General features: G+C 34.1%; 1 protein-coding gene and 1 non-coding gene across 2 annotated transcripts in view; both read left to right on the top strand.

Annotated features, from left to right (window-relative positions):
- The first annotated feature begins 11,862 nt into the window (after positions 1–11,862).
- Positions 11,863–22,009, top strand: part of LOC126969569 (serine/arginine repetitive matrix protein 1-like) — a 30,922-nt gene continuing 20,775 nt past the window's right edge. The window contains exon 1 of the mRNA XM_050815098.1: positions 11,863–12,135. Within this exon, the coding sequence (XP_050671055.1) occupies positions 11,863–12,135 (273 nt within the window). The remainder of the gene's footprint in view (positions 12,136–22,009) is intronic.
- On the top strand, positions 21,438–21,564 carry LOC126969662 (U4atac minor spliceosomal RNA). Its single transcript, XR_007730436.1, has one exon. It is a non-coding gene; the product is annotated as a U4atac minor spliceosomal RNA (small nuclear RNA).

Below are 22,009 nucleotides of genomic sequence, written 5' to 3' on the forward strand. Positions count from 1 at the left end.
TCGCCTTAATATTGACACGGGAGAGGGTCAGGGATTGGAAATAATACTCCGCTTATAGGAACGAGTCTTTATTTGCGTTCACTTTTTCTGAACTTGCACTTCGCCGGTCTGCCGATGTTCCTCTTGTGGGCGGCAGTACCTTCAACGCGTCACACCGCACCGAACACTAAGTCTCTTCTATCTTCTTCTTGGAACACTTCCACTTTTCACTACTTCTTCTTTTCTTCTTCTTCTTCTTTACACTTTCGAGTCAGAACTAGAACTGCCGTAGGCCATGCGTAGTACGGCTTATATACCCCCGGATCTGTTCTATTTTCAAAATGATTCTCCCATTCCATCTTTAAATTTAAGTTGTACTAGATAATTCTTTTGACTATTTTTATCCTGCTTACACATTTTCCATCCCTTTTTTTCTGTTCGATTTGATCCTGAACTTACTAGAAATTTCCATTAACTTAAGAAAACCCAAAAAACTCCATACACTGGTAGGTGTATCGAACCCGGGTCTACAGCGTCTAAAGTAAACACTTTTACGCTGAAGCTACGAGTATTGCTGACGGAGCTGTTGAAATTATCAATGTCTTGAAGTTTGACAACTCTCGTCATGTACGTTGCTGCACGATATGACGTTTTACAACTCTCGTCATATACGTCGAAGCGTTGCTGTTAACATAATAACTTGTACTATATCGTACTGCGTACGCCGAGTAAACTCCTCGGGCGTTGAGATGGGGAGTTTGCCATTTTAGTGCTAAGCTTGCTGAACTCATGTAGACTCAATGTGGTAAGGTTTCTTCCCTGTTTCAACGTGCGGGCACACAATAATACATTGTGATACAAGGGTGGAAAGTAGGTTATTGCAATCTAGATTTTTTGGAGATGTGTTGGAAAAAAATAAGCCTTCGGGGATCCTACAATGTTAACGCTGAGACTGTTTTAAAAAATGACAATTATAAAGCATTAATGTAAAAGGTATTTACACTACATATTATAAAATCATTCAGAAATACGTTTTTGTTTCATATTTCACTCATTAACTTTATTCCCGAATACATACATCATATTTTTCTATTGACAGAACGTCTTTCGGGTCAGCTGGTATATGTTAGCATGACAATTTACATCATTATTTTAGTATTTGATATTAATGGCCATATTATAAATGTAATGAGCTCAACGATGGTGCGAAGACGCAGCCAAGTCTCGTGAATATCTATCATTTCCAATAACATCTATAAATGCATAGAATTGCATTTCAAAATAAAAGTTCAGTTACCAGGAAAATGCGTTTATACGTGGTTTATACATTGCCCAAATAAACGAAAAGGAATATTTACTCAAATGTACAACGCGATGAGATTGTTCTCGTACTTTTATAAATAGTTGCTGCGTCAAATTATCTCACGAAACCGGGAAATTATTCGGAATAAGATAAAACCGAGCCATCGAAACACAATATAATAATCTATAGTGCTGCACCTGTCCAAATGTTGGTTTTTCTTGACTCTCAATCTGATGATTTATATAATTTTACTGTCTAAGTCAAAGTCAAAAATATTTTATTGACGTATAATCAAAAGATTGCTCGTCAACGTCAATCATTAAAAATACAATGTTTCTTGCAAATAAAATTTCATTTCATTTCATTACAATTCGGATATACATATTAATTACACAAAAGTTTAAACATATACTGTGATGGAAGCAGACTCGCTGTGTTTATGTTATCGATAACATTGGTAGTAGATTAAATAAATATTTCAATAATAAGAAATGATATCACCAATTGGTTATTTTCAAAGTGATATCGCTCACTTCTAGGATTAATTAAATTAAATTTGTTCAACGATGCGGGACTCGAAAGCTCGACCTCTCGGGTTCCGTCCCAGCGCTCTTCCCCTTTGCCAAACGTCCGAGTGACGTGTGGTATTTAAATCTTGGCATGTCTTGTTCAACACTCAGGTTGTGGCTTTATCTCTATTTAAATAATTCCAGAAGTGAGGGTTATCACTTTAAAAATAACAAATTGTTTAGATTTTAAAGAGCGACATCTGAAGTCAATTTCCTAATATGCAATTATTGGGGTTGAGCAGGTTATCAACTGTAAAGTAGATCCTGTAGATAGAGCCACAACCTGAGATTTGAATAAGACATAACAAGATTTACATACGTCACTCGAACGTACAGATTTAAATAGCAGTATAATAAATATAATATTTGATTATCAAAATAAGACTCGCTGGGTTTGGGTACGTTGTTCTCATAATATCTAGTAATAAGTTCTTCATATGCGTTGGATTAAGGCTCGTAATCGAAAAGGTATTTCAGTACTTAAACTGTGAACAAGTCCGTTATGTCGTTCTCTTCATAACTTTGCGTAAAAAGACAAAATACATACCATTGATCGCGGAGACGTCTCGTGTAAATAAGGACAAGGCTTATTAGGCATAAAAGGCATTTATTTTCTCAAAATTGATTCCTTTCGAATTCTTTTTGATGTCATTTCTTATATACTAGGTACTATTACCGCTTCGGAAACAAATGGAAAGAGAAGAAGCGGCGGAAGAAACTCTCCCAGTATTCTTTTTTGCGCTCTTAACACAGTTAAAGTTTATATGGAGAAGAACTTTCTACGCTTTTTCTTGTCTAAATGGGCTGTAGTTTTTTTTTCTATAAGTGATTTGTAAGACCAAATTAGAAAATACTTAATTTTGAATTTGAATAAACCCATCAGCAAAAGTTAAAAAACATCTATCAATATCTTCGCTATAAATATAATAGACAATGAAGTTAGGACAGAGGACGAATGCCGGCGTGAATGCTGGGAGAGGAGTCGGGGTCATTACTTTTGAAAAACTTAATAAAATGTTACAAAAGTTTACTAGTGTCTTATAGTTTTCATGTTAGGGAAGTTACGAACAAAAAAGATTGATCGAAGATTTATTATTAGACGCGCATACTTACTCGAGACCATGCGCTTAAAGTAATTTGCCATCAGTATTATAGTATAACCCCCAGAACTACTCCTATCACGAAATAAAACATAGGAAGAGAGCAGACAATATAATATTTTATTTTTTATTTATAACTAGGGCAAGCAAACAGTAACTGTTAGATATGATTGCAATAGAAATCAATGAATAGGTCTTGTGTTGGAATATTACTTTTCCTATCTCTGTTCATATGTATGGTCGATGGAGGCCTTTCGTATCCAATTTGTTCTCATATAAATCCACTTCTGTGCTGGCTTTAAATCTGGATATCACTGCATTCCCTCAGGATATTACTACCTATTGAGTGTAGTTGTTTATTTAGTATCGCACACAGCATTTGAAATCTTCGTAAGCGAGTGTAGGTTTACAATGTTTTAGTGTACCGTGACAGCATCATATATTGTTTAATTTGTGTAGATAAGTTGTTGCCCACCATCATTCCAGAGTCATTCTTATCAACAATATTAGATGCGTTAATGAATTCAGTCTGTGGCCTTCGACTTTCTCTCAGTACTGTTTGTTCTGGCTGTGGCTGCCAGATTATACTACGAGGAACTTACGTTTTTGATTTTAGGACAGAACTTTCTACTAACTCTGTTTTTGTACAATAACTTAAGGAATTAAGAGTAATATAGAGATTTCGCTGTCGATCCCCACAACTAATAATGGTAAAAGCTTATACAATAGGAAGAAATAATAAAAACAGGTTATAAAAAGCGACAGTCACTGAACCGCGGGTAAAAAGGAACGCAAATAAGAGCTGTCACATTAAGTAACACAATACTCGTCTGTTTAATAGATGTCTCGTGTCTGTAGCTCCGTCATTAGCACAAACAGGCACAAACCATTGTCCGCCCTAAGAGTGTCGCATTACAAGGAAAACTCAGCTGATCGTAAAAGAGACCCTTCATCAAAGAACTTGTAATCATGTTTCTTTCAAAAGCGTTCTATTTTCAATTGAAAATAAGATTGAAGTTCATTTGAATTGATGTTTTATTCTGAGGAAATGTAATATGTATAGAATTGCTTGTCAACACGCGACCGTGGTATTTACAGTGCCAGGATCACATAAAAATCTTAACGAAGCCAATACCTGTCTATTTAGTAATTGTTCGCTACGTGAGACTTTATAACAAAACTTTCTTATCACAAAGGTTTTGAAGGCTTTGAGTATATCTGTATTACTTAGGCTTACAATTAAAGGGCTTGAGATTTTTTTTGTTGTTTGCTGACTTCATATAAACATTTTAAGTAATATATTTACATTTTATTTTATAATACAATAATTGCTTTATTGTGCTAAAATAAACGTCGTTTTTATATATTTTCATTAATTTTAAAAAGATTCAAGTTATGAAAATTATCACGTTATAATGTTTTAGAAAATTTCATTGTTGGTCGGTTTCGATTGTGAATAATTCTCTTTTCAACCGCGTCGGTTAAAACGATAGCAAAATGATAATAGTCGACATAATGGTAAAAATATTTGGCAATGATTTCCAATACATTTTGAGCAAATTCTTTACTTAATAATGGGAATCCAAATCATGTACGCATATCTTTATATTTACTAATTTATTATTTAATACGTAAAGCGAAAACCCTTTTTATAACAAATTATGCGAATGAATGAACATGAAACTTAGCACAGTAAAAGTTTATATGGAGAAGAATTACAAGATATTTTCCTTGCATAAAATGCTTAATAAATACATTAAATTAATTAAAATAAATATTACACACATTATGGAGGTATAGTCGTTGACAAGTTAACCCTTATAAGTTCCAAATTAAAAATTAAATGAATTATGGTCGTATTATGAACCTCTCGGCGACCAGAAACTTAGATTTAAGATGAAATTATGAAATAATATTAAAATTTCACTATTTTATTTATTGAAATACAATAACCGTCTGTATTTATAAGCTATCTATGTTGTGATGATTCCTTCTAAAGCAACCAGAAATATAAATAAAATCATAATATAGATTATAATATAATACCAAAGATATTAATACAAAGAACTCCAAACAATAATAAACTTAGTAGCCTTAACATTACATAAATTCCTCTTCAATAGGTTTTCCGTTAACAAACGTGAAAACTTTTGTTGTTTTGGAAACTTTCCCGGAATGCTTTGAAATATGCTCAAGCTGTAGGTACGTTGTGAAACTTCTTATAAAGATCTGCTCAACAGAATGTGCGTATTTGAAAAACAACAAATATTTTAAGAACAGTTTATCAGGATGCCGGCTATATTATGGGTACAACAACGGCGACTATTTCTGCCGTGAAGCATTATTGTGTATCGCTCTGATGGGCGCCGTAACCATTGAAATTACTGGGCAAATGAGACTAATATCTTATGTCTCAAGGTAAGCTTTTAAGATAGGCGCAAGAGTAGCGCCGCTCAGAATTTTAGGGTTTTTCAAGAATCCTGAGCGGCACTGCATTATAATGAGCAGGGCGTCTCAATAACCATCAGCTGAAGGTTTCATTTCATTCATTTTATTATCAGAGTTGTTATTTGTTACTTAATACACAATTTTTTTAGACAATTTGAGTCAAACGATTTCTACATCACTGGACTCTATATATATATAGATACTAGCTGACCCGACAGACGTTGTTCTGTAAATAATAAAAAAAAAAACTGTTTTATAGGAATTTGCCAATAATATTTCAAAACATCAAGAATTATTTCGTAAAAAATGCTCTCTGTTGTTATAATGAAATTGTTTCACAGCGGAACTGTCAAACCGTGCGTCACTAAATTCTCTCTTTTTTTTCGAGAGGAGAAAATACGGTTACGCCCCGGAACGGGGCGAAATATGTCGGACTCGAGTGTCCGCGCAAGCGGACGCTCGATGAAGATGAAGATGAAGATGAAAGATGAGAAGAACACACTCGCCGGCGAGTGTGTTGATGTTTTGTGTAATGTATGTAAGTGTGTATGTATGTGTTTATGAATGTATGTATGTATGTTTGTATGTATGTAAGTAGTGTAAATGTTTGTGTGCATGTATGTTTGTGTTTGTTTGTGGAGTGTGTTTGTGATTGTGTAAGTGGTGTATGTCAGTCCGTCAGTCAGTCCGTGTGTGAGTGTGAGTGGAGTGAAACGATTACAGGACGAGGACTAACGTCTCATCGCGTATCAAAAGAATGTGTGGTGTATATAGGTTGCGGGCCGCTAGCCATCGTTAGAGTGGCGAGTGCCAGTGGTTTGCGGCGGTTGACCGCGCCTATGCCTGCGAAGTCGGTGTGTGCGTGTCTGTGTCGGTGTTTGTGTGGGTGTCGCGTTCGCGATGGTGATGTCGTCATCAGGGTCTACCGTGACGTGCCTGGGACTTCTTATTGGGTTGAGACTATGGTGAAGCGGGGTGTACGGGGGGTTAGGCGCCTTGTCAAAGAAGCGTCGCGAGATCTCTTTAAAGTGTTGAGCTATCGTCGGAAAGAAGTGGACAAAGGCGAGTGAGGACAAGTCTAAATTCTCTCATAGAAAATATGTCCATACAAAACAAATATTGAAAATAATTATGGGTCCCAAATCGAAATAAAACCTATCCTCTATCTCTCAAGTTGGCCCAAACTACACTCCATGAAATAATCCCCATAAAAATCCGTTCATTAGTTTAGGAGTCCACGCGGACAAACAACATGTCACGTAATTTATATATATTAAGATATATATCACATTAATTTTGAATTTTACGGTGAAAGAAGTGGTAACTAACTCATCTACTCATTGTAATAAAATAAGAGTTGTTGACATTTCACTTAAATTTTCTGATTGGGCTGATCAATCTTGCTTGGACTGTTGATGAACACTTTTTGTTCGAGATATGTAGCACCACGCTAAAAGGCGAATCATATCTTCCTGTGAAGTCCATACTCTTTTAATTCTTACGTTAATTGAATTTTATATGGATGTTGCTTGTGATCCCAATTTAAAATCATTTATTTATTTACATAACTTATTGTTTTAATCATCTTATTGTTAAATTCTTTATTTTTCGCGGCTAAAGATCATTTCAAAAAATAATGTGCTCTCTCCCCATTGCGAGATCCTTTGTCCTTTGTAAAAAGTGTGTGATGCGAAAGTAGGTCTGGATGTTTTGTTTAGGTATTTATCATGTTTGAGGAAAAATGCATAGCCTATACAAATGAATAAAATTTGAGTTTTAAAATATTTAACATTGATAGATTTACAAAATTGACAAATACAGAGATGATAATAACGGATTTTCTAATACTAAAATATTATATTAAAGCACAATTATCAAACGAATGAGCTGCGTGATTTTCGATTGAAAGAATAGCAAGGGCTGAAAGCCGAACTTGTGTCATCGAATTCCATTGCTACAAAATTTCACTATCACTAACTTCCTTTAATCTATTTGTATTATGAATGAATGATGCCTTTATTGCAAGCAATTTAAAAAGGTACATTATTTAACATACCTACTAAATGATTATAATTAAATATTTCACCTAATACATATAATATCTTATGTTAATCATTGCTCGCTTGTCCGCCGACATAGGCCTCCTCCAGATCTTTCCACATTTTCCTGTCGTGAGTTGTTCTTCTCCATGTTGGTCCAGCAGTATTTTAGAAATCATCTTCCCATCGTATCATTTGTCTCCTTTTTTTTTTCCATATCTTGGATACCACTCTCTAATGTCTTTTCTCCATTTATCTTGTTTGCTTCACATGTCCTGTCCAACGCCATTTTAGCTGCTTAATTATTTTTTCCACACTTTCCATTTTTGTTTTCTTTCTTATGTTTGTTATTCCTACTTTATCTTGATTTCTTATTTTCTCTACATTTTGTATTATACATGAAACCAAATATGCTCTCATTATGCTTAATAGCCTCAAACCTACGATGGCAGCTTGCGCGCACTTTGTCAACAATGACAAAAAAATTAATCAAATATAATTAAAACTTTCTCACAATTTTGGGTTTCAAGAATTCTGATCAATATTTCACAGTCCCACTATACAATATAGGTTAGACTCGTCTCGATACTTGTTCTGATAAAAAAAGCGAAACAGCACAATTTATGTAGATTGTGCCACCTCTTATGCATCATCTAGGTTTTATTTAAAATTGTATACCAATGAGTTCTTTCCGCTTTTTAACCGACTTCAAAAAAAGAAGGAAGTTTTCAATTCGTCGGTATGTTTTTTTTATGTTTGTTACCTCAGAACTTTCGACTGAGTGAACCGATTTCGATAATCCTTTTTTTATTTGAAAGCTGGTGCTTCCCTTGTGGCCATTTTTAGGCCAGATCTCCGGAAGTAATCGTTCAACATCAGGTAGGTTACAAATAACTTTAATTTTCATAATTTGTGTCAGTTATGGACCTAAATGCTTAGATATTACCAAACATACATCTTAACAGTAGGTCACGCGGGGCTACAATAGATCAGCGTTACAACACATCTGTGTTGGATCACAACCTGAGTGACTCCCTTTTGAAACAACAACACTTTTATATTTTTAATTTGTGTGTGTTAGTAAACTTTTTTTTCTTTGATAAATATATTAGTCCCTTCATATACTTGTGACTTTTTGTTCTCAAATTTATAGCATACAAACCATATTTCAACACGTGCGAAGTTACAATGGAAAATAAGTCGTGAAAAGCTTCTTATAAAGCGACAAATATATGTCAAGAGAATCGCGGAGAGTGTAAATATAATAAGATCTATTTTACATAAGTAGCTATAATACTTTCTTTGGACAGTGAGACTTCTAAAAATAGGTCAGAGGTGCACCCAAATTGAGGTCAGGTAAGGTACAGTTACAAAGAGTAATTTTCCTCTATTTTCAAAGGGACAATGCTGCTTTAAATGACGTCAAAATGAACCGTGCTTTGTTTTGAGCAGACTGCAAGGCCTGGAAGTGAATGTAAAAATAATGATGTCTTTATCTTTGCTCTCGACTGATTGATGATATAACTAGACAACTGATGAAAACAAACCAGGTTTATTTTTTAGTGTGCTTGACAAGCTGCGATATTCACTGGCGATTTGTCACTTTGTGTTAGTGTGCCGTGAATTGTTCAAAATAGATGTTAACAGTCAACCTCAATGTCAAAAAAATCCTCAATTTTTTTCGACGTTTTCACAGCTGACTCCATCTAGAGTCTAGACGTATAAATGATCTAAGGATATTACATTAATTGATTCCAAAATCAAGTATGCAATAAGGTGACTGAAATCATCTATGTTTTTAAAACCCATTCGATATTGCTACGAAGGCTACTTCGTATTTTTGCGAGAGTTAAATTCAAATATTTTCATTCAAAATAGGATATGATATCACTTATTGAAAGTGAAAAACTATTACCATTACCCATTCCAAAAGGTATGCCTCAGACCTGAAAAGAAATCGCGCATGAAACTCAGCGGGCTTCTTTTTTTAGTAAAATTTCGTCACAATATAATATCGGTCAATAAAATTTATTATTTATTAGCCTGAGGGCGGTCGCTCCATTCCCAAACTGTGGCATCATTAAGAAAGTCGTAAGAAAAAGAAAAAGAAAGTTGTAATTACCTTTAAGGCTTTAAAACCACACAAACGTCTTTTAACAATTCTTTTGGATTTCGTAATACATTTGTTTTTAATATTTTCTGGGACCAGGCTGTAAAAGCATAACATACAACAACTCTACAAAAGCATACATTCTGCGGGTACGTACCAGCGTAAAGGAACCTCGACCTTATTTCTCAAAGTTTATGGTCGAGATGACCTGATGAGTTGCTGTTAGATAAATAGCCTGCTTACTTGTTTATTATTTCTTATTGATTGTTTATTGTTTTCTAAATTGTTTGACATCATTTGAGAATAATCCTTAGTATAGTACGTTTACAGCAAGCGACATTACTGCGAGTGTTTGAGTTCTACCGATAGCTGGATTGCGTAGTCAGTAATTTGTGATACTATACTGGTATTTTTGGTATATAACTATATTTTATGTACTTCATTATTCAGAGTTGAGATTAGTTAGGGTAGAAAAAAAATGTAAAGCCGTATTCAAAAGAACTTTTTGACTGGATCTCTGCGCGTCACAAACCGCGAAAAGCGTAGGTAACACAAGCATCCACAACTGTCAATACGGGAACTCACCTATACAATTGCACCCCTATTTTGCCCAGGACTAACATCGCATCATGGAGCACATGTAAACAGTTAAATGGGGAGAGAATAAATTATAACATTACAAATCTAGGGAAGAAAGCTTTGCTCAGTTACGGTGGCCATTTTGATAAAGATCAGGCTGATAAAAAAGAGCTAATTAGTTCTGAATGAAACCTATTTATAATGTCGGTTCCATTTTACTTCCTAGGGATATCTACAGTATTAATTGTCACTGCGTTTTAAAAGAAACATTTCGTGCCATATAATTGTACAACGTCGAGCTGGAGGTATGAAAAATAAGTAGTTTCAAGAATTATTTATTGAGTTATTTAAAGCTAACTAGCAGACCCAAGAGACGCTGTTCTGTCAATAGAAATGAAAATTATGTAAGCATTCGTGAATAATGTAGTTAATTAAGTAGTTATAATCATAAGGATTGATAATGTATTTGTGTAAACAGCTTTAACATTACCATAAGCCAAGCCAAATGTAATAGTAGGTACCCTCGCCACGCGTGACTTTGAGTAGGATAGCTTCGTCTAGTACAAAACAACCCAAGCGGCTTAAGCCCTATCAATAGGTAGTATTTTATTAATTTTATAGGTATAAGGTGTATTAAGTAAATATTATGACTGTTTATTGTCAGTACATTTATTAAAATTTAATATACGATCACAAAAATCGCCACCTTTTTGCTCTTAATAGTGATTTTCATTATTATAACACTAGAAATAAGGGATTGCTTGTTACTAATTCTAGTAGGCTTCATAAGATACATAGTAGCTTTAAGGGTAAATGTATACACTTCTATAATAAAGTCCCAGCCACTGTTCAGGCATTATCTATAAATATATTTAAATGTTTTATAAAAAAAAATGGCTTTGTCGTAAATCCTATCACTCCAATGCTGAATATCTAAATGATTGGACAGCCTGGGACTAGATTGTGATTATTTTATAGCGATAGAAATGACTGTACAATATTTTATATTTTTATTGAAAAGGGCGCAAAAAAAAGAATGCTGGGAGAATTTCTTGCGCCGCTTCTTCTCTCTCAGAGCGCCATTTGTTTCCGAAGCGGTAGTAGTATCTAGTAGTTATTAGAAATGACATCAAAAAGTATTCTAAGGGAATCAATTTTGAGAAAATAAATGCCTTTTTATGCCTTTTATTAAATTAAGTCTTTATTAAGTTACTTTATACTTTTCAGCTAATGAAGTCGTTTTTGTTGCATATCAAGGGTTTAGACAGGGTTTTCGTTGAAAGCCCAGACTGCTATTTTTCCGACACCGACACCAACATATATCGTAAATGTATACAAAAACTTCAAACAGGAACAAATTCAATACTTCAAATAAATCCAAAGTAAACCTTCCTCAAGAACCGCGCTATCCATTGGTCAAAACTGCATGAAAATCGGTGCAGTAGTTTATGAGTTCATCGCGACCAGACAGACGGACAGCCGCGGCGGTGGAATTTGTTTTATGATATATATCATAAAACAAAGGGATATCAGGTTTTCATAGAGATATTATATATATACTTATAATGTTGTGGAAATAATATTAATATCTAGTAATGATATTACATTCACTGTTCTACCGCAGAATATATCCGCAAGGAAACACGAAATGACTGTCTTTGCATATCCTGCTCGTTACATTGGGGTTGAAGTCTTTGTTGTTCGGCTCGCAGCAGTAGCCGGCGGCCGCGGCGGCATGCTGGGCGCGCGGTTCAAGTCATGGATGGAAGCGCAGCTGGGGCGGGCGCGGAAGCGGAAGAGCAAGCCGGCGCGAGCTCCGTCGCCCGCGCCGCTCACGGGCTCCGCGCCGCCCGCGCAGCTCTCGTCGCCCGAGAGCGCCTACAGCACGGGCTACTCCACGGACGGCACGTCGCCGGGGCTCGCGCCCGCTCCGCTCGCCGCTCCGCTCGTCGCTCCGCCGCCGCCGCCTACGCCACCCACCACGCACCTGTATCACGAGCCTGCTAAGGTAACTTTGATTAATAGATATTTGCAATTCTTTACAAAACAATTACTAGACTCCTAGTCGCCTACTAAAAGGGCATCAAAAAATGTCCGAGCGGCGTTGTATAAACGTTTACATTAACGTATAAGTTAATAAAATAATATTAAAAATAACATCTTATTTCGGCGGTAATGTTCAAAGGTAAGAATATTATGTTTTGGCAATCGAAATGTATTTATTCATTTACCTTGCTAAATAATTAAAAACCTCAAGTTAGTTTCATAATTTTGTTAGATTATAAGGGGCATAGGTATACCTCAATTACGACACTCCATCCTTATTAAGTTTGGATATGTTGTTATTTGGATAGTTTTTCACTGAACACTTTGTCATTGCATGGCATTGTATTCAAAGCGCGACCGAAACACAACTGAACGAAAACAAATATATAAATTAGATCTTAACAGTTATTGTATTCTATTGTTCCTACTGTGTCTTCTGTGGAAGGTATACCACAAATTAGCCAATGTCACGTAAAAGTAGACCACCAAGCTTAGAGTATTTGTTTTTTAACTTTAATGATGATTAATTAATGATTGTGATCGGTGCTAAAGACTGAAACAAGTTTTATATACTATTTTTTTACCTGAAACAAATATTTATGTTGTAAGACTATTTATAGTTTTTTTTTTGTCATATAGGACATACATAAATATAATTACACAAATTATTAATTATAATTATTATAATATTAGAATAATAAGTACTAATTGATATTTACAACTTAATCTTATTCTTTTTAATATATTTACACAAAATATTTACAAAAGGCGTTGAAAACTAGGGAGAGGAGACATTTAAAGGAAGTTGGACGGGGAACTTCAGCAGGTATAAAATTGTATTTCTTAGCAGTTATTGCATGATACATTAGCACCGCTCACTGTCATATTGACAGATGTCAGTGTCATTGACACTGAATATAAAACAAAAAGAAACATATTCTCTTTACATAAACATAACAATATCGTATGAATCACGGACGAGTAAAAAAATAAGGACTCCGTGTCACCTTATATAACAGTGAGGCACCAAAACAAGACGGTAAACGTGTATATACATAGCCCCACGCATACACTTACACTAATACAAGCCGATTAGCCGCCATTATGAGATTTGCCATCGTCTGTGACAGATCAGTTTGCGTCGCAATAAAATATTTGAAAAATGCCGTCATGCGTTGTGTAAAAACAAGGCTATAAAAGTATTTGTAAGTTTTTTTAAGGGAGGAAAAATTATGTAACTATTATACCCCGTACCCGCACACACACCAGCATAAAGGTGCTTCTCTTGCTAATATCACGGCGCGGAGTCCTTCTTTTTTTACTAGTCCGTAGTATGAATAATATAATATACCAGTTTTCCTGTAAAATACCTAAGTACTTAAATAGAACGCATTAAAATAAAGGTTGTCGTGCCGTAACAGGGCCATGCTATGAAAGACAAAAGTATCAGACACGTACACGAAATGGACTGATGTTGATACTTGATAATCCGTTACGCGACTGTGTTGAATGATAACAAAACATTGTAGCGATGATAATGATGATGCTTTCCACGGTGTACCCACAACCACAATATAGTATCAAAGTAATTACACATTTTTAATCTAAACAATTGTTATTCTTAAAGTGATATCCCTCACTTTTCGACTAATTATACAAACTAAATTTGTTAGCAAAATATATGAACGATGCGGGATGCTCAGAGTTGAACAAGACATACCAGGATTTATGAACCAAGCGCCACTCGAACGGTTGGCGCAGTTGCTAAGAGCGCTTAGACGGAACCCGAGAGGTCGAGGGTTCCCTCCGAGCGCGTCCCGGATCGTACATAAATTTTAGTTACAAATTTAATTAATACATTTTGAAATTTTATAATAAATAGTTCTGGGGATATTATTTAGTACCTACTGCCAAATGAAATGTATAATAACCTAGTAATTCTGGGTATTGTTGTCTCTATTTACAGATAAGAGTTATACACAGCCCGTCTTTGGAAATGACACTTAAAGAAAACGTAATTTTTTTTAATTAGCTAGTTGGACTTTTGAAAACGTGTTCAAATAGATCGTCGATTAGTACCTAGAGCTATGTTTATTGTTTTAGATAATTTATACGACTGGATAGACAGTGCCAGCTGTAAACACGTCGAAAAAACTAGCTGTCAACTATTAGCAAATAACTAAAACAAAGTGCCTGCCGTATCGCGAGTGTAAGACGTAGCTGTCAAGCACACTAAAGTAATAAACATGGCCTGTTGTCATGCCTTGCCTAGCAGCGAGAGGCTCTATCTCGACGAGTAATTATCTAAATTTAATATAATTATCTGATAAGGTTTTTGTAAGCTATTTTATTTTGTGACAAAGCTATGAGAAACGTCACCTCTATCCAGATAGTTTTCAAATTGCCAGTCTCTTTATATTTCTCCTCTTGTAATATTTTTTATACAAGAGGAGGCCTCTGTATATATAAAACTAGCTGACCCGGCAAACGTTGTTTTGCCATATAAATTATTTTTAGAGTTTGACCGTTTCTTGGACATTGCAACATTACTTTATTTTTCTAAAATAAACGTAGCCTAAGTTAGTCCTTATTACATCAGCTACCTGCCAATAAAAGTCGCCGGATTAGCCAGAACAAACAGACAGACGGACAAAAAATGTTATTTTGGTGTATGTACCGTATATATATTCATAATATACATTTAGTAAAAAACGGTTATTTCAATATTACAAACAGACATATACATAATATATAATACATATAGATAATTCACACAATATTTTTATAAATTATAGCCTATATGTTATTCTGGTGTGTAAGCTATATTATTGCAAAGTTTCATCAAAATCCATTCAGTAGTTTTTGCGTTAAAGAAGTTCAAACATACATCCAGACATACAAACTTTCACATTTATAATATTATTAATATAGATATATTAATATTATTAATAGGATGTAGATTACACAGATTATGAATGATGCGTAATAACTTGAAATTATCATTTATATATAAATTTAAAATCTGTAGCATAAATGGATACATACATCAGATTTTGCTGTTCTTTTTATTCGTTCAAACAGCAAAAACGCAATCGCTTATCACATGAACACGAATGCTATTCACGAAGCGGCCAAGATGAGCGTAAACAATAGCAGGTGAGGTGACATTTGCATGAAGCTCCCGTCCCTTTATTCCAGAACAGGTATCTATATGACAGGGGTGAGGCTGCGCCGTAAATAGAAATAAGTGATGTGCGTTCCCACATAACCTCTCCTCGTGGGGTGTGTAAAAGTCTCTATTGAAGATTTATCACTTAACACCTCTGACTTTTCAGGGTACTTCTAATGCGGAGTACACTTCGTCGTCGTTTTATTACGTTCCTGACTTTTATTGTAGCAATTTGTCTTAGTTTCGTTGAAGCTACGTAGATTTTATCAGGCGTTATAAAATAGTTACATAATTCAGTTTAGTACCACTTAGGAATAAGTGTTAGTAAATTTATTACGATTTTAATACTATTTTCCTACTATTTATTATTACTTACTTGTGTTTAAAATTATTGCCATCATCATTTCTTTACAGTACTTACGTATTATCCAGTAGTGACATTTGATGGCAAGAATTCATACCCGTCTTATATATTAACTTGATACGAGTACCTACCTAACTTTGTTTATAGTAACCTAATCCACTTATCTGGCTACTTTACATAAATTATTTTGTTTAAATTTTTAATTTTATTAGTATATTATTAGTGAAAATGTATAATTTGCTTTCAGAATTTAATTTTGAAACAGTTAGTAAACCTAGCTGTAAGGTTTCCAAAAATAATAAAATATCACTACAAAATATTATAAAACAAAGTCTTCCGCCCCGTCTGTCAGTCTGTCGGTTCGCTATAAACTCAAAAGCTACTGCACCAATTTACATACTGTTTTCTTCAATGGATAGCTTGGTTCTCTAGGCATGTTTAAGTATATAGTTTGTTTAGTTATGTATACATTAACGATATTTGTTGGAGGTGTCGGAAAAAAAATAAGCCGTCTGGGAGCTTTCAACGAAAAAAAAAAAAACAAACGTATCGTGGAATTGTATATCTTATGTAGGTCCACAGAAACGTCTTGGATGTCTATCTCTTAGGATAACATGGTATGTGAGTACTAAGAGATATATAACTATATCCATGTTAATACTGAGAGAAATTAAAGGAATAATTCCTTATCACTTTTATTACTACATACTATAAAACATTCAGATATACAATTTTGTTGCATTGTTAACTAACTTTACTTACAGATAACACATTTCCGATGGCTTTAGACTGAATTATTCCCGAAAACTTACATCATTTTTTTTTCTATCTACATAACAGCGTCTGTCGGGTCATAAAATAGAATAATATGTATTTTAACAGTCGTCAAGTTTTAAACTTCGTTTACTTTGTTGAGAATTTAAACACTATGTTCAGTTTTAAAGACAGAAAAGAAAGACATATTACAGGCCGACTTATTCTAAAATAAATTATGCTAATAGCCTTAAATCATTTATAAGTCTAGATAAACAATGACAGCTGTGAAAATGTCGAAAAAAATAGAGTTTAGAACTAACCTCAATTTTGAGCAATTCACGCACACTAACACCAAGTGTCATACAAATCGCGAGTGTAAGACGTAGCCTGTCACAGACACAAAACTAATATTCCTGGCCTGTTTTTATCGGTTGTCTAACAGCAAGAGACTCTATCTAGACGTATTATATATCTAAGCTAAAAGCGTAACTCAAAATTTGACAATTATAATGTGACACAAAAAAATTGACATCACTGTAGCAGTTGAGTTACTTTATATATGTATAGAATTGTATATACAGGGTGTCCCAAACTTTATGGGACATGAAGGGAAAGTACCTTAAATATCGAAGATTGGCTATTTTACTGAAAGAAGACTTTATGTTATTTTTAAAAGTTAGTAATTCTGCATTCAAAGATTTTCTAAAAATTAATTGCCTCGTCTGGGAATCGGACCGACTTAAATGTAAAAAAACCACCCCTACTCTTATGATGCCAATCGAAAGAATGGCCAAAAACTAATAACTCTTCTTAAGTAACATAGTATTTTAAAAGAAAGGAAGAACGTAAACCTGTATAATAATATGTATTGCAAACAAAAATTAAGTAGCTAGGTAAATATGAATATCTAGTATAAAATTAGTAACATCTATTCCATTAAATTCACGAGTCGCGTCTTTATTTTGAAATGAATATTTGGTACCTAAGTAATTCCATTTAACCAGTCAATCTACGTGAATCCATCATCTCTACATGGCCAAACTACATCAACAGCCTACTCTTAAAACCGTCACTTTAATTAATTTCTAAAGATATACTTGCCTACTTATAATTAATTAATTAACTTCAAAACTAACTGAGTACATGAAAAAATACAACTTAATAATAATTACGACTCCAGAACGAAATTGTCTGTAATAATAAGCGCTTTATATACAAATTAGAAGCCGCTACACAGCAAATTACGTAAATTGAATTTGCACAAGGGGTAGCTAATACCCGATCACGATAAACGATTTGTGCCTTTGTTTTAAGCGACGAAGATTTATTTTGGCTTGCATTGATTAATGGTGTAGGCCTTAACTTTATTCTCCTACGTTCATGAAGCTTGCGTCCCAGTAAATTCCGTTAGACGATCCTCCATCTTGTTATGAGAGTTGATAGCTATTGAAAGCGTGAATGTATGAATTAATCTTGTTTTAATGTTTACATCTTAGATCATTTATACGCCTAGATAGACTGTGACACTAAAACAGGGAACTGGGCAAATGAGACTTAACATCTTATGTCTCAAGGTGACGAGGGTAGTTGTAGTGCCATTCAGAATTTTTGGGGTTTTTCAAGAATCCTGAGCGGCACTGCATTGTATTGGGCAGGGCGTATCAATTACCATCAGCTGAATATTTAATCTTAATGAACGTCCTGCTCGTCTTGTCCCTTATAAAAAAAACCATTTGACTAACAAATCGAGAGTGTAATGGCCTAAACACATGATCGGATTTGGTACGGTCGTGCCATCGGACGCGGTCCGGTATAAAGCCTAGCTGTCATACACACTACAGTTATAAACGTGGCCTGATTCATGCGTTGCCCACCAGCTCTATCTAGACGTATAAATTATCTAAGGTCAACATAGTCATAGTCAAATAAACTTTATTCAAATAGGCTAAAACTGCGCTTCTCAATCGTTATTATAAATATTTAATTTAAGTTATTGAATCTACCATAGGTATGTTCCAAAAAAGTAGAGCTCGTGAGAAGAACACACATAAAACAAACTCCACGGCTCCACCCTTCAAATTAATGAGTATTTAACAATATAAAATATGAATTATGTTCAAAGCTAAAAAGCGTTTTATATTTACATACCTACATACAAATATTTCATAAAAATACATAATAATTGAACAACGATGACATAATTATTGAACTTTCAATGGGATGCTATAACCACCTCAAAGGTGGGAATACTTTTGTTAGCTCAGAGACCTCATATTTTAGGTTTACCGTAACATTTATGTAACTTATAATGTGGTACAAGATAACTTCTAATAAAATATTATATTATATTCTATTTAATATGTAAAAATTTATGATATTTATTGTTAATTTCATATAAGTGTTACAAAATAACTTCGACACATGTTTCTCATATACACTAGGCCTCTTCAGGATATCTGTTAACTCGCCTGAAACTCGCCGCAAAATGAATTACCGCAAAAAAAGCCAAATCATATTTTTCTGTTGTATTTTTTTTCTTATTGATAGGTCGATTACAAAATTAAAGTAAACTTATATAACATATAACTATATATACCTACGGCTAGGGTTAATAGTGATAAAATAAATTAGACATAAATTAGCACGGCGTACCTTTATACTTATAAATGGAGACTACTAAACTGATCGGATTAACAATTATACCATGAAGGTTTTACTATAAAATGTATAGTGATTACTTATCCGAAACCTATATTTTTTTTAACTTAAATACAAATTATTCAGTCAATGACATTTCTTTACATAATATAACAATTCATACAATGAGCAGGCACGGAGTACTTAATATGGTAAAACAACGTTTGCTGGGTCAGCACTTATTAATTATGAATAAGTTTTAAAACAATTTCAAAAATTAAAAACTGATGTACCTACTCAAGTATATAATTGTAGTTAAATATTAAATGTGAAAGTCTAATGATTTGTTTCAGCCTTGGAGGAACGCAAAAACAAGTACCTACATGGATAAGGCTCTACGACATAATGTGAACTTTCAAATTACGCTGCAGTTTTCTAATATTTAACGTACAAAGAGGCAAAATATTTCTAGTAGGTACATCAGTTATAAATCAAATTAAACATGAATACAATCAAAACCGTTAATGACAATATTGTTAAAAAAATGCAAAGAAAAAAATATTTAGGACCAAATAAATACACATGAACGTTACGTGAAAGAACGAAGTGTTGCAAATGTTGATTGAAATAATGTTACACTTAATTAACTGATGATAATTGTCAATCTTTACCAAAGAAGCACAATAATTATACTATTATTATTTTTAATGAAACTAAGGGATGAGACGAGCAGGACGTTCAGCTGATGGTATTTGATACGCCCTGCCTATTACAATGCAGTGCCGCTCATGACTCTTGAAAAACCGAAAAATTCTGAGTGACTCTACAATAATTGCGCTCGTCACCTTGAGACATAAGAAGTTAAGTCTCATTTGCCCAGTAATTTCACCAGCTTACGGCGCCCTTCAGACCGAATCACACTAATGTATACACATTACTGCTTCACGGCAGAAATAGGCGAATATAGATCCATAATCTAGCCGGCTTCTTATGCAAAGGATCCTCCCACTGATACCCGGTGATACAGGAATGATAGTATGAGTGATACTGGCGATACAGCAATATAAAAAGGTAAGCATATCTATTGTAACTGTAACCGATTTTGATTGACAATTCCTAAACAGTCACCCGCGGCAATAGGTACCTCCTTAGTATTCTGAATATTAACCCACTAGCACTAAAACTCAAAATTGGTCACAAATTATCAGGCTGTCAGGTCGTCAATACGTTATATTCTTTGTCTTTGATAATATATTTTACAGTTTTAAATAATATGCACTTCATTTAAAACTTAACCTAGACCTCGAGGTAGAATTGATGACGCAGACAGACAGGTTAGGAAAGGTAATTAATTCCGCTTTTAAGTACATACTACGTCAATCATAATGCGAATGCCTGTTTTGTTTACATCGGAATAATACAAACTCATCAAATTTGATTTATTTTCTGACGCCTGCTTTCAATTAACGATATCTAGTTTAACTGTTTAAATATTGATAATCAATATTGTATTGTAAAGTGGAGCGTACATGTCGCAGTAGTTATTAGTTTTTTGTTTGTGTTTGTGAGATTGAAATTAACACTAACGGCCTTACTAATTAGTATTAATTAGTATCTTAGAATAAATCGAGAATATGCAATATGTTGACTATATCGCTGACAACACTGTCAATACAATGTTAAATCTGAAGTTTACCGAATGACAAGCAGCCTTGCAAATGTCACACGTCAGAATAAACCAATCATATTCAAAAATGTCTATTTGTAATTATTTTGCATGTTCTTGGTTTATTTTCAGGTATAACTTTATACCAAGTTTATTTGTAAGGTCGAGTATGTTATGCTTGCTACAATACAAATAGGAGCAAACTATAATTTTGTTTCCCAAACAGTTTTCGAATGTCCGGTTTCAAAAACATTCTTTGCATCTTCCCTGTATTTTTGTAATCACAAGCAATTTCTGTGAGTAATGCACATATAGTAATCCTATGACTGAAAATGTTGCTTAAGACATCTGAGAAAAGAACCACCTTTTACAATTAATGTAAGGGTCTGTCTGTGAGTCTCGTCAGACTTCAACACGCTCAGTAAAACGGTAAAATCAAAATTTAATTTAATACTGGCTAATGATTTTGATACTCTTCCATTGCATAAAGGTGATCACTTCTACAAACAAAACTTCTAACTTACGTCAAGCTATTACAAAAAAATAAACGAATTTATATTTAAAAATTGCACTCACTCAAACATAGATGGCGCTAGTTAACTTCTGAAACGCGCTATCAGTGTTCGAGCAAGAAAACTACATGTACGACTCTATTACGTTATTAAAGTATTTGACTTCCTTGTCTTGGGGAGCATAGTGCACAGTGATCGTAAAGTGAGGGCACTGATGCTGACACCCACTGGTTAAACCATCCCGCGCCCGGCTGCCGTAAGGGAGTCCGAGCGCAATTTTTTAAAAGGTCCTCTTACTTAATAGAGGACTACAAAAATTATTTGAGTACATATAATATCAAATCGTTATCTTTACCACTTACCTCAGTTAGTGAAAGAGTAACAATTCAGAAAGGGGTTCTCAAACAAAATTCAAAAAACAACTCGGATTTCTCACTGTTTGAATCGAAAAACATTTATGAAGAAATATTGGAAGTAAAGGCCTTACAAATAAACATGATATTATTCCTACTAATATTATAAATGTGAATGTAAGTTTGTTTGTTAAGCCACTGAACCGATTTTGATGAAATTTAGGATAGAGATAGACAAGAGATTGAGAAAGGACAGGCTACAGGCTTTTATCGCGAATAGAAATTTGTTTGAAAGTTCGTCAATATCGAAGATGAAACCATGAAAACCTGTATTATGGCACATAATAAGAAATAAAGGAATATTTGTTCTAGCGTTTTT

This window comes from Leptidea sinapis, chromosome 18, assembly GCF_905404315.1.
Source record: "Leptidea sinapis chromosome 18, ilLepSina1.1, whole genome shotgun sequence".
Classification (NCBI taxonomy): domain Eukaryota; kingdom Metazoa; phylum Arthropoda; class Insecta; order Lepidoptera; family Pieridae; genus Leptidea; species Leptidea sinapis.